The sequence below is a fragment of the Poeciliopsis prolifica genome, unplaced genomic scaffold (genome assembly GCF_027474105.1).
Source record: "Poeciliopsis prolifica strain line A6 unplaced genomic scaffold, Auburn_PproV2 SCAFFOLD143, whole genome shotgun sequence".
NCBI lineage: Eukaryota > Metazoa > Chordata > Actinopteri > Cyprinodontiformes > Poeciliidae > Poeciliopsis > Poeciliopsis prolifica.
This window is the reverse complement of record NW_026562518.1, coordinates 243,451-257,147: the sequence shown is the minus strand read 5'-3', so window position 1 is coordinate 257,147 and position 13,697 is coordinate 243,451. Positions and strand designations below refer to the sequence as shown.

At 36.8% G+C, this 13,697-nt stretch overlaps 1 protein-coding gene across 6 annotated transcripts in view; it reads left to right on the top strand.

Moving 5' to 3' along the window:
- LOC129355730 (contactin-associated protein-like 4) overlaps positions 1-13,697 on the top strand; it is a 164,629-nt gene that overhangs the window by 35,864 nt on the left and 115,068 nt on the right. For 5 of the 6 annotated variants that reach the window (XM_055025333.1, XM_055025331.1, XM_055025330.1 and 2 more), the window contains 2 exons: positions 4,620-4,720; positions 11,269-11,464. In XM_055025333.1, coding sequence (XP_054881308.1) covers positions 11,380-11,464 — 85 coding nt within the window. In that variant the 5' untranslated portion in view covers positions 4,620-4,720; positions 11,269-11,379. Of the gene's footprint in view, positions 1-4,619; positions 4,721-10,388; positions 10,489-11,268; positions 11,465-13,697 lie in introns of those variants that run through there. The other variant, XM_055025328.1, reaches the window with a different exon arrangement.

Below are 13,697 nucleotides of genomic sequence, written 5' to 3'. Positions count from 1 at the left end.
GTCCATGTTAGATGAGATGATAAGGAGCCATTAAACATGTTCTGTCATGCAATATAAGCCAATTACTGGACCCTGTTCCTTCTGAACTGAGAGCTGGAGAAAGAAGCGAGCTTTAATCTTTGTGATAAAGGAGGGTTTCAGAGCTGAGGCGAAGCTTTTCTCATCATCATCTGCTGCATCTAGATTAAGCATATGGAGAAAATGTGGTTACGGCTCAGAGATATAATCAATCTGTCGTCTCATTCTTCAAAAGTAACTTCAAAGACAAACTGAAAGCTAAAAAAAAATGGAATAAGTTTTGGCCGACAAAAACAGGAGTGCAATCTCAGAGGGAAACTTTCTGTGTTGCTGTGCCAAATCTAAATGTGTTAGATTAATTATTTACCCCATATAAAACTGGAACAAAACAAGCTGCTGGAGAATGGGGGCAAAGCCTTGACTGAATCGAAGCTGAAAATGTTTTTTTTTTTTAATCTGTTTTACAAGCTTACAAAGCAGAAACCCAAGAAGCAACCTTTAATTGAATTCCGGCTGTGAAAACACAATTTAAAACATTTGTTAGATTTGAAGCATTCACTCTCAGTAATTCACAAACCAGACATGTGGTGTGTAAAGTTTGTAAAGGCTCCAGGAATGTTTTTGATATACCTAAATATCCAAGGATGAGGACTCTGAAAACACATTATTACACCTCCAGCCTGCACCGCCGTCCTAATGTGTTATTTATAAGGCGGTGCACCAAAGCAACGGCTTTTACTGGATTTCTGAAGGTTAAGACTGCAGCGCCTTCACCCACTAACTTGATAATGAAGCAAGCTCCTGGGAAAATCACCTCTGCTTGAAAACATGTAAGAAAACATATGATACTTGGCAATGCTTTGTACCAACACCAGACTCAAATAAATAATAAAAAAACCTTGAATCCAGGTTTCAAAAGACATTTGGAAAAAAACAAAAACAGCATGAGGTTAAAAAAATAAATAGAAAAACTGAGTAAAGACTTGTTATTCTATGTTAAATCTAACAAACACAATTAAATCCAGTTACGCTATAAAAAACACATTTTCTTTCCCGCTGCCTGAAATTTTCTGGGTTTGAAATTATCTAAATATTTTTTATTTCATAGATGCTAGAAATATTAGCAAATATTAGATCATTTCATGAATCGATTTGGTAAGACTTTATTTGAAGGTGTGCATAAGACTGACGTTACATTGTCATAAACATGACAAAAGGGTCATTATCATGAAGGACTCTTTGTGAATGTTTATGATTGGTGTCATAAAATGTCATTCGCTAAATAAAGACACTTTTAATGCAAAATTGTAATTGACTTTTAATGTAAGTTTTAATGTCACTTTGCATACAAATGTAATTATCAAATAATGCTAAATTAACACGTTTGATGCACTAAAGCGTCATCATTTACTGAATGACACTTCATGACAGCAGTCAGAAATGTTCCTGAAGACTCCTTCAATCTTTGTCAACACTTTGGTTTCGTACAAGTCTTGGTGTTTATCCCCCTGACCTAAAACTTCATTTTCTCATATAAGCTTGTTTCCGTTACAGTCCGTGCCAATCTTTGTCTTTGTTCTGCTAATGTCGAAAAAATCCCCACAATTTTGCAATTGCAGTGTTTTCACCAGACTTTTGTCATCCAGTGTTTGGTAGAAAGAGAAAAAAGAGAAATGGAAATTATTCATCTCCTTTCAATTTATCATGTGATTAATTGATTTATTGTTTATTTTGATAGGCCTAAACACTGCATAGCTTTATATTTGGCAAACATTTTTATATGTAGAAATACACAGAAACCTCTGTTGTTTCTTCTTCTCTGGATTCTCAAAGCTTCATCTTCTCTTTTAATATGAAAAGCATAAAAAAAATCTCTTCATCGCTTTTCTCTTTTATGCAATTGGCCGAGTGGTTGGGCAGCAGGTCTCCAACAGCCTGCAGCTGCTGCTGTGAATATAAAACAGAGTCAAAGATCATTGATCACCAGCTCACTCCTTCTGGAATTCATCACAAATTCAAGCGTGGACAAAAAGCAAAGCTGAGGCTCGTATCGTTCACTGCAAATGCATTCACTGGCCTGAAAACATCCACAGCCTGTAGAACCACCCTCACTTTTCTTATTCTGTTCTTTTTATATGGCAAACTTCCCCTTTTTGCTTTATTTCACTTATTAGCTAATTAGTATTTCATAAATTTACTTATTTTTTTTTCTAGATGAAATTTAAAGATGCAAATCATAGTGGAACTATGTAAAACAACATTGTGTGTTTTTGTTTTTTATGTATACAGGCAGAAGTGGGCAGAGTACCCAAAACTTGTACTCAAGTAAGAGTAGCAATACTTTGACATAAATGTGCTGAAGTAAAAGTTGAAAAAAGCCAAGAAATCACTCAAGTAAGAGCAAGAAAGTATTTGGTAAAAAGTCTACTCAAGTACTGAGTAACTGATCAAATTAATTATTATTTAAAAATTACATCATCAGACGGACCAAAATATAAAGTTATGTGGAAATTGTGGTATTTTAAGGATAAAATACTCGGCGGGTAGAAAACCCAGAAATTTTACTCAAGTGAGAGTAAAAATACTTCATTCAAAATTTGCTCAAGTTAAAATATAAATTGCAGTGCAGTAAAAATACTTCTGATATTAATTTTTTTTTTTAAAGTTACTCAAGTAAATGCAACCCGACGCTGTGTACAAGTCTGATTTTGTGTGTGTTTTGCTTGTAACTGGTTTCATAACTGATTTCTGTTTTTCTGTCTTGGAAGAAGAAAAACTGTCATCTGTCAGGTTACAGTTTGATCCCAGCATGTTTGTAACATATGCAGAAGTGAACCTTGAGCAAAACAAGGTTCACTGTTGTATAAAAGGCCTTTTGGATGATCAACACATTTAAAGCAAAGCGCTGAACAGAGTTTCTGTTTTCATACATTTCACTTCAATATTCGACTCTGTCTTACCACTAAAAATAAGGTTAATCTGTCTAAAGTCAGGAATAAAAAAGAGTTTTAGATTTTGAAATATGTGTCTTCTGTTGGGTATTCATCACCCAATCAATGTACAGCTAACCCTCACCTTTCTGCTTCACAGATTGTTTTGTGCAGTTTTTTTTTTCACAGTGCCTTCTTCTCTACCTGAGAGCCAATAACGTTACAGTATTGGCACAGTGGCAAATTTTGTCCTACTTGACTTCGCGTTGAGGATTAAAAATGTAATTTTACTGTAGTTATTTTTATGAAAGCGTCCTATTTGTTAAAAACATGCTTGTGTCTGAAAACAGGTTTCGTTCTTTGGTGTCAATGTAGAATATTTAATTACGCTGTATGACAATTGTAAAAAATCTTCACGGATTTTGCCTATCATGGGTGCTTTTCGGAACGCAACCCCCCAAGGATTCACTGTTTACATAGTCAAACAAAATACCTCTTTCTTAATTTTGCAACTAAAAATTAACCAAAGCATGAACAAACTAAAACTACCACTGAAACTAAACAATATTTAACTAATAAAATCAAGCAAACACACCCTAAAAACTAGTTAAAACTAACCGAGTTGTTTTGTTTTAACAAAATAAAACTAAACTACAAAGAAAAACCCACAAACTATTACAACCTTTCTAAGCACCCAACCAGACCAGATTAATAAAAACTGATACTTTCAGGCACATTCACTGCTCTTCCTCTCTCACCTCATTTCTATGCAGCTCTTCTCTTTGCTTTTCAGTCGTCCAGTATGAAGCTCCTTTTAGCTGTTTTCTTTCTTTTTTTTTTTTGATGTTTCTGTGGCAAAGCAAAAACACTCCATCAGTGACAAATGTGTCGCTTCGCCACGGGGATCCTTTGAATCGCAGGTCCACAACCTAAAAGAGGGTTTTGACCGGCAAACTTGGCAGGCCTGAAACAGAAATTCCTCCTCAGTGGCTGAGATAGAGGAGGGAAAACTTTAGTGATTCCTGGTCCAGCAGAGCTGAATGAGTGTTCAAATAAAAACTACTTGGAAGGAGTTTATTCACTGCTTCAGTTTGGCTGTTTCACTTAATAAACTGTCTAAATGTTTGCAAACGTCTAAATAAGCTGGAGGGTTTTCAGGGAATACTTCGCAGACTTTCCACAGTCTGGAAAAGAATATTAATTAGGATAATTATCAAAAAAGTGTTCATTGAAGTGAATGTTGCCAGAGAAGCAGCAATCAGCTTCTATTCACCACAAGTCTGGAACAAACATCAGAAAACTAAAGGCTAAAAACTCACCTTTGATAAGTAGTATGAGCATATCTGATGTGTAAATTATTTAGATGATGGCAAAATGTACAGTTTGCTGCTTTATTACTACTATTATCTGAAGTTTTCAAGTTTAGAAAACGCTATTCACTGTGTCCCTGGGTGTTCATTCATTGAGCGACTGTTTAGCAAATCTCTCCTCTTAGAAAAATAAACCAGGGGGATTTAGTTTGGCTCCATTCCTGCAATCTGCATGCCTCCAGTCTGGACAGCAGATTGTTGAATCACTAAACCACTTATTACATCTCTGCTTCACATTTTTCCTGCTTATTTTGAAGTATTTATTGTTGCTGTTCAAGCGCTCTGCGGTTTGTGTGCTCAGTTGCAGAGACGAGGCGACGATGTGAAGAAAAAGAGAAAAGTTGATGAAGTGGCTTCACATTAAAGAACCAGCTGAGAACGCCATGGCCTTTCTGAGACAAAGTAAGACACAAACATCCTCACTGTGGCTGCTATCTGTTATTAGACTCACTGATTTGGTGTCGTTTTGCTCATGTTGACTGTAAATGTCTTGTTTTAAATGACTGGAAAGAGACACATTAAGGTGTCCTCTAATTGACTGTTTGCAAGTACGTCTGCCCCGACGTAAGAGAGGGACGTGAGTATTGAACAGAGCCACTCACACAACACTTCATACCTTGGCTCCATTGTTGCTTGGTGCCGTTCATTTGCTGTATTCCCAAAGTTTTCAATCTTCATTTTCCACACAGTGAAGCTTATGTTGAGCTTCCTGGGAATTCAGCTAAGATGAAAAAGAGTCCAAATGTTTTCTTTTAATAAAAACAGGGCTGATTGAATCGCTCCCTTTTTAATTGTTGTGGTGCTTTCCGCGCATTCGCACATTAGCAATAGCGATGGCTAAGCAATTTTGGTATTTGACGGGTTGTGAATAAGACTGTCATGACAGCGTGATAAACATGACAACACCAGTCATGAACATGAGTAAACCTTAAAAAACTATGTAGCTTTATGTTATTAAAGCTAAAGTTTAATCAGTAATACTTTTATAACACATTTATTTATGTCAGATCATGATTTCTTGGTTAATGTCAAGTTGTCATAACAGACATTTTGAATATTGCCAACTTTGTATTAAATGTGTCATGACTTACCGAATGACACTTTATGACAACAGTCATAAATATTCATGAAGACTTACTCATGTTTATGAGTCTTATTCACATCAAATAAAGTGTTACCACAATTTCTTACTAAAAATTAACTGAATTGTATTTTTACTAACATTTTCACTTTCATGCATTTATTTCACTAGATTATGTACCTACTTTTTTATTCAATTGCTAGATTAATTGTCAGATTTACCAATAACTTTCCACAGCCCTAATCTGTAGGTAACATAACATGTCCAGGGTTTCCCCCAGTGTATTATAAGCCTGGCGGGCCACCAGGCTTTACTTGTGCCCCCACCAGGCTAAGTATTGCTTTTTTTTTAAGTCTTTTTAAAATGTTTCCATTTTTTAAGACTTTATAGTTGGTGTTAAGGTATTAATCTTCCAATCTTTTAATACACATAATTATCAAGTGATATTTTAAAATTTGACTGCCTTACCCAACCACTGAGCTCAGCAAGTTTTCTGTAGGAAACCTTGATGTCTGAACCCTTTTATCAGCTTTTCAGTAAAAATTGAATGACAGGTTACTTTGGAAACATTTTCTCTCAAATTAAACAAAATTACATCAAAGTTGTATAATGCTTTATTAGGACTCTTTAAATGAAATCATCTCACTTTGTTTCTTTATTATCTCCAAATGTAAAATTTTTAATTTGGATCTACACAATGTGTAGCTTATTAGTTGGAGCACATTTTCCAAAGAAATCCCAACATGTAAAGAAATATTTTTCATGTCTCGCTTCAGATTTTCTGACTTTATGTGTCGCTGTCTGTGTCTAAACTAATCCGTCACCTTTTTCCCGGCGTTGTGAAGCCTGCTGTTTGATCGCGTCTCATTCTTCTGTTTCTTTGTTACGTTTTCAGAACATTGCTCTCTCTGTGTGTGAAACATCTGCAGATCGTCTAAGTGTGTGATGGCCATGCTGAGTGTGTTATCTGATTCCCATGCTGCGCTTGCGCTCAACAAGTTTTTTTTTTTTTATCATCTCATTGCATTTGCCATCCACACTCTCAGTAGCTCTTCATTATCTGATCCCCCTGCTAACTCTCGGCATGCCCCCCTTGCCTTTCTCGCTGTCTCCACGACTCTTTTCTTGACCGTGTATTATCGACTTCAGGCTTTTTCTCTCCAAATGCGTTCACTTGATATTCTGCCCCAGACCTGATGTGTTGAATGTGACTCCTTCACCTCATCCCCGGGCATTTCTGTGTTACACAAATTGGTCCGCAGCCCCCGCTGCGTGGAGAACGGCGGCGCCTTCGATCGGAGAATATTCAGTTATGACTCGAACAAAGCCGGCCGCCAGCTGTGCAAGCACGACTTTTACAGCGTTTCCAGAAAACCTAAGATTTTTCCGTCTGTTATTGTTTGTGCTGGAGAAAAAGAGGTTGCAAACTAATGCCTAAAAAAATTTAACTTTGACAAACAGAACGTTTTGTCCCTTAAGTCACTTGTAACAAGCTTTGGAGAAAGAAAAAAAGTATCTTAACGGTCTATCAGCGACAGTTTGAGAGAACAAGTTTGGCTTCAGACATTTGTAAATATCAGAACTCTACACAGGAAACCTTTACGCTTTTTCTTTCAGAGTAGGTAAGTATTTCCTTTTCAACAGCCTGAGCTTATATTAAATCACATTTTGTTATGTTAAATCAGAGTAGCAGAAATTAGTTCACAGTTATCTAATAAATATATGGCACTGATTGCGAATGACAGCAAACTATGGCTATTTTAGTTTTAGACAAACAAGAGCGGTAAGTTGTGTTTTGGGGAAAACTTTTGTGCATTTGAACAGCTGATTTTGTTTGTGATCGGTTGAAGACCAGTTTTCTGTTCAGAGGAAAACGAAACACGATACAGAAATCTGCTAAACACAGATAACAGATTAACTCCACAGATTAGTGAACAGCAGCGTAATTTGGAAGACCGTTCATCTGAGACACATAATGGAGTTTCTAGGCAACTTCATTTTTCTGACACAAAGAATTAATCTGTTTTTTTAATTTGCCATTCCCTGCTAACAAACGATGCAATAAATTATATTTCTTTGGCAGAGTTTTAATCACATATCTTTACTCTGCATGCTTAATGCATGTTGCAGACATTATAAAAAAAAACTGTGACCTGAGTTTTACATTTTTTAGCTTTTACTGTTTATCTGGTGAACTTACAGTGCAGAAAAACTGATTAGTTTTAAAAAAAAGTTAGAGCTGCTTGAAGTTTATTCATTGATTGTTTGGATTTTTCATCTCCTTCTTGTCTCCATGGGCTTCATCTGACGCATCCTGATGTTCCTCAGAAATGTGTCTGAAAGATGCAAATGAAAGTATTATTTATTAGGAATCTTTGAGTTTTTCTAATTCTTTCCATGATGTTCAAGTCAAACATCTTTTCAAGCTGTTTTAGACTACATTCACACTGCAGCCTGCAGTTACCCAAATAAGATTATTTTTTGTGTGTTTGTTCACACTTCCAAATAAAAGTGACTTGAATGTGATCTCTTGTGTGAACCACAAATAACCTGAAAGTGTCTCACAATAACATTACACAAAGAGAGCATGCTGATTTTTGCCATCCGCCATAAAAAAAAGAAGTGCTCAGTGTTTGCAGAAGTAAACATGGATGCTAATTATCCATCGATCATTAGCATGACAACAATTTCAAAATCTCACGATTTAATTATGTGTGATTAAAGTCCGATCGGAGTCAGCATATTAACAACTTAATCCTCATTATCGTCCACCATGGTGGTTGTTTTTCTTCCTGCTCGCGTGTTATCATAACGCAGAATAATGATGCTTGTCGTGTGTCGACGATGTTCAGCCGTTCAGACTCAGATTGAAAGATCCGATACAAGCGCCGGATATCCAAGTGCTGAAAAAAAATCTAATCTGTGCTGTTCAGACTGTCGTGAAAAGGTCAGATACAGGTCACATTAAGTCAAAAAATTTGAATTGGGTCACTTCAGCCTTTGTTTGTAGCCTTTGTTTGACGTTATTGCGCCCCCTACTGCGCATGCCAGGAGACTTTCAGGACGTTTGCGGTTCACACAGTAGATCACATACAAGTTGGATATTTTTAAAATGTGAACAACCATGGCAAAAAACCCTTGTCAGATTTCACAGAAAAATCTGAATTGCGCATTAAGGCCTGCAGTGTGAACGAAGCCTTAGAGAAAGTTTAATTCTTTGTTTTTTGTTTTGTTTTGAAAACATTTGCAGATTTTTAATAAGTTAAGATAGTAATTGCTGAGATTGGGGAAACGTTGCCAACCTGTAGATTGGAAGCTACATCAGAAAACATCCCGTTTCATTTTAGTCATAGGTTGATGAACTCCTGTTGGTGATTTCATCAAAGCTGTTGGGGTTTTTTTTACCATCAGAATCTACTTACTGCACTGGATCTTTGCTGAGTCCTGCATCATTTCAAGCAGCTCAAACTCCTTCAGCCTGATGCACAGCTCGCAGATTTCGTCCTCGTCGCTCCACGAAGCCGAGCCGGGATCCTCTGCTGTCACGACGAAGGCGTCCAGAGGCCGGTACTCAGGAACCTTCAGGAGCAGGTTCGATGCCTGGCAGGCGGACGGCGCTTCGGCCCGCTGACTCATCGAGCAGATCCAGTTAATGGAGCCGGTTTTATTCCGGGCGTCTCGCCTGGCGTTGATGGGCAGTGAGTTGATCTGTTTCAGTTTGGTGTCGAAAGCAGACCGAATGCTGTGGATCTCCATCTTGTCATGGATTGATGGGAAGTAATTGCCAGCAGCCATTTTCCTCAAGGTGCATTTGTTTTGTTTGGATTTAAACCGGACTGAATGTTCTAGAACCAGGAGGGTTTCCAACCCTCAACAGAAAAATACCAAATGATGGTGAATTTCAGAAAATCCTCCAAAGTAATCTTTTATTTTTACTTTTTTACTGATGAAAAATAAATGTACAGGATCAGAACATTTACAAGATTAAAAGAATACAAGCTGATTAATTTATTACATTGAGTTTGGCAGACTTACTTTATTTACATTTATTAATCATGTCAACTTAATGAACATTATATTGTAACTTGGATAATCTTAATTTGATTACTTGTGACCACTTTTTTATTTGGATCAATTGTTTTCTTTTTTCATAGTAAGGTTTTGTTTTCTTTCATGAGTTTTTCTACACACTTTGCTGGAATTCCCTTGGAAATATATTTTAGAAAGTATATATAGCAAAGTATAATAATAAAAACTTTTTTCATTCTACACTTTGTGTTTTTACCATTGACAGAAATATAAATATGGTTTATGTCCTAGTTTGGTTTTATGTTTCTTTCAATATTGTGTGTTCTTTCTTTTTTCACTTGTGTATGGAAAGGTAAAAAATGATAGACACTGTAAAATGGTTTGAAATTGAAATAAATCAATGTCTGCTCAGTGTATATTTCCCTCCTTTTGTTGAGTTTTATAGTTTTGGTCAGGCTTGCATAAATATTACATAATTTATTGCATAAATAAGTAACCTCTGGCTCACACTGAGCAAAGCATAAGGGGACCTTCATGTTGACTTAGAGGTTAAAGCAATGCTTTTTAAAACTAATTTCTTCCTTCCTCCTGTGTCAACTCGAGGACTGAAAACTAAAGTAAATCAAAACAAAAATTAACATTGATAATTTGCATTATGTAACCCCCGTTAGCAAGCTAATTATGTAGCTTCGAGCTTAACATTTAGTTATCAAGCTAAATAAATAAGCTAGCAAGCTAAACATTTAATTTACAAACCAAATATTTAGCTTCAAACTATTTTGTTACCAAACTAAATATTTATTTAGGTTAATATTCCGTTTGACATTAAATATTAGGTCTTGACTATTTAGCTCAGAGCAAAACAAACAAGTAGCTAAGACACAAGTTCAACCGGAAATCCGGTTGGCTCTTCATATAAAGTTGCTGGTGAACTGTCGCTGTACATCCGTGGATAAACTTTTGTATTGCCATTGAAATGCCTCATCTTTGTTTTAAGTTAAAACATTCAACATGTCGAGAGGAAAAGAAAGAATTATGACATTAGCAACATAAGTTAAAGGTTCGTTAGACCCGTCTTTTATTTCGGTAGTCCACTTCCGCTTATCGACAAGCCAATTAGCATATTAGCTTAGATTAAAGCTAACGAAATTAGCTCAATATTTAGCTCCAAATTATATATTTTGTTTGAAGGTAAATGTTATTGTGCTAGCTGAATATTTTTTGCAGCCACATGTTTAACTTTCTAACTGAATAGCACAAAACTAATTTTTTGATTAAATGTTTATTTGGAAACTGTGGTGTTAATAAATGAGTTAGCAACATTGGGAAATTATAGCTTTGAGAATTAAACCGCCGTTTTTTCTGTTATGAAAACCCAAATTATTACTGCTAACGTTTGACTGTAACTTTACAAAGGGAACCTCGAACCTGAGAGGAGTTTTAAATGATACATTTGTGTCCTAAGCTGCCTCTAGTATCTGTTTATGCATAAATTGGTTGTTTTTCTGTTGTTAATACACATTAGCTATGAAAAGTTTCACATGCAGGGAGGGTTGTTTTTCCTGTAAGTGCATCTTTCCAGGCTTTTATTGCCCCCAACTGTTTGAACACATGCTTACAGCCACATTATTTTTAAAAAGTAAATAAATAATTAACTTTTCCCTTTTATAAGTTGGTTTTGTCACCCAGCTCTTCAACTTTAAGACTTGTTTATGAGAAGTAAAGTTTTTTTTTTTTTTTTTTTTTGTAATAAAAGGGCGCAGTCCTGCAAAGCTCCGTATTTTCTCCGGTGGAGGAGGCGTTTCACCCGCTCCCTGTTTCCCTCTCTCTCTCCGTCCAGCTCTCGCCTCCCTCCCTGGCTGTCCTCCTCCAGCTGGATCAGAGATCTCAGTCGGAACCAGAGGGGAGAGGCGGTCTGTCGGCATCTCTGCAGCCTCCCTGCAGCTTCACCATGGATCTGCGGACTATAAGGGTGTTTGGGATTACGGCTCGGGTCGCCCTGCTGCTGTGCGGGGTGAGCGGGACAGCAGCGCAAGGTGAGTCCGAGCTCTGCACGTCTTTGTTTTTATTATTTATTTATTTTGATTTCTTTACTTTGTTTCTGGATGGAGGCAAACTGGACTCAAAGACATTTATTCAGGAGTTTTCAGTGCGGAGATTGCAGCGCATTTTGCGTTGCTGGGAGTTTTGACTTCGAGGACAAAACGCATTGATTATCCCGCTAATCCTCATTTGTGTCCTGCAATTACCAGAGTTGCAGTTGTGGTGCAAAGGAGTGCTCTAATCCCTTCCTAGGATCTAATTCCTGCGCGTAAAATTAGTTTAATCTGTTCGCTTTCTGGTTAGTTTTGTGCTCACTGCAGCATGAGGAGCATCTTGGGTTTTGCTCCACAAAGCAGGTTGGTGAGGTGATGCTTCAGGCAATGGCTGTGAATTTGGCACAGAGTCCTGTTTGACCTGCTGCTGAATCTGAGGGGAAGCGGTGCTGTTATGATTAACCCTGTCACTATAAGCAATAAATTGATCAAACTTACAATGAGTTAAAACAAGCTCAATAATTTCCATTTGCATTATTTATGTTTTTTTTTTGTATTTTCAATTTTTGTTTCTACAAACAATTGGATGATAAAAGCCTTCAGTCGGGTGCTTTTCTTTCAACAGGCTCTTTTTTCTGAAGGTCAAGTTTGTTCATTAAGACTTCATAATTAATTTGACTTCTTGATTTTGTTCTTTTGTTTATTTATATTTGAATAACTTCCATTTCCAGTGTTAAATGTTTATTAGAACTCAAGAATGTCTTCTTGCATTATCTTTGTTTAAAAATGGTCTCAAAAACAGAAATATTGTCCTTTATCGTGCTAACTTCTGGGAAACAGCCTAGTTGTGAAGATGATGATCAGAGGGTTTTACGTTCAAACTCATCTGTTTTTGCTCCCTTGAATACCCCAGGCAGCTCATTTCTTCCTTTGTCGTGATTCTCACCCACCACTCAGCAGCTGCTCTGCATCTCCTTTTCCTGCTCAACCTAAAGCATGGGAGTCAAACTCGTTTTCATTTTTTGCCACATCAAGATCACAAATACTCCCAAAGGCCCGGTTACGGTTATGCTGGAATGCATTTAGAAAAACATCAACAAGCTAATAAAATATTAATAAATAGCTGTCGCTGCATTTGAGAACTTTTTCTTTCCACATTGATCAGTCACAGGAAGTCAGGGCTCAGGCTAGCTATGAGGAGGTCGAACAGTAAAGCTGAAGGACGGCAATAAAACCTGCTGCTGCAGAGTGAAGGCTACAAAACACAACCTAAGCAGAGCAGCTTATGCGTTGTTCACACAACAGATCTTAATTCTCAATTACAATTTTTTTTGCTGAAATTCTACTAATTAAATGCGAATACTGTCAGATTTCTGCGTGAACAATTTATGACCCCAAAGCGACCCGCCTGGGCAGAAGCAGAACGTTGATGTCACACAGCAGTGCTGTGTTTTCAAAGTAATAATCAGCGCCGCCATCTTTGGATCGATCTTTTTTTAGCAATGCGAGCCAACAGTGTCATCATAAGATAGCAACAAAACAAAGAAAGAAAAATGAAATAGAAATAATAGAAACAGCCTTTTGTGAAGCAGTGACTTCAGAGTCACATTTACTTTAATAACTTTTTGGGAAAAAATTACTTTTAGGAGTATTTTTACTATGCTGTACTTTTTACTTTTACTGAAGTAATTTTATTATGAAGTATCGCTACTCTTTGTTGAGTAAAATTTTTGGATTTTCTTCCCACTGAATGAAAAATAGTTGAATACAAATGCGCACCTCAGTTTTTTGATTGTTTTTTGTTGAAAATGTTGAAAACTTGTTCATCCTTCACTCCGAAAACACAAAATTTTACCAAGTGTTTTTTAGGGGTGCACTGAGTTAATTTCTTAATTCTGTAAGATTGGTTATTGGTTGAGACTTACATGTGGAGCCGATCTTATCCATCGATCTTATCTGCCTCAGCAAAGGTCTGAAAATCAGCCTCTGTCCTCTTCTGCTCTGCAGTGAGAGAGGTTTGACTGTTAGCCTGGACCATCAGATCATATCTGCACATTTGCTGTGAACAATGACTCCACTGTTACCAACTGACATATTTTCTTGCTATGTTCAAATATTTCAAACAAAAAAAATGGTATCGGCCAAAATTGTAATTGCCAGGCCGGGCTTTTTATAGATCGTGCACCTGTTGTATTTTTGGTCTGGTTTCATTCACTTTAGCTTCACTTTGGTA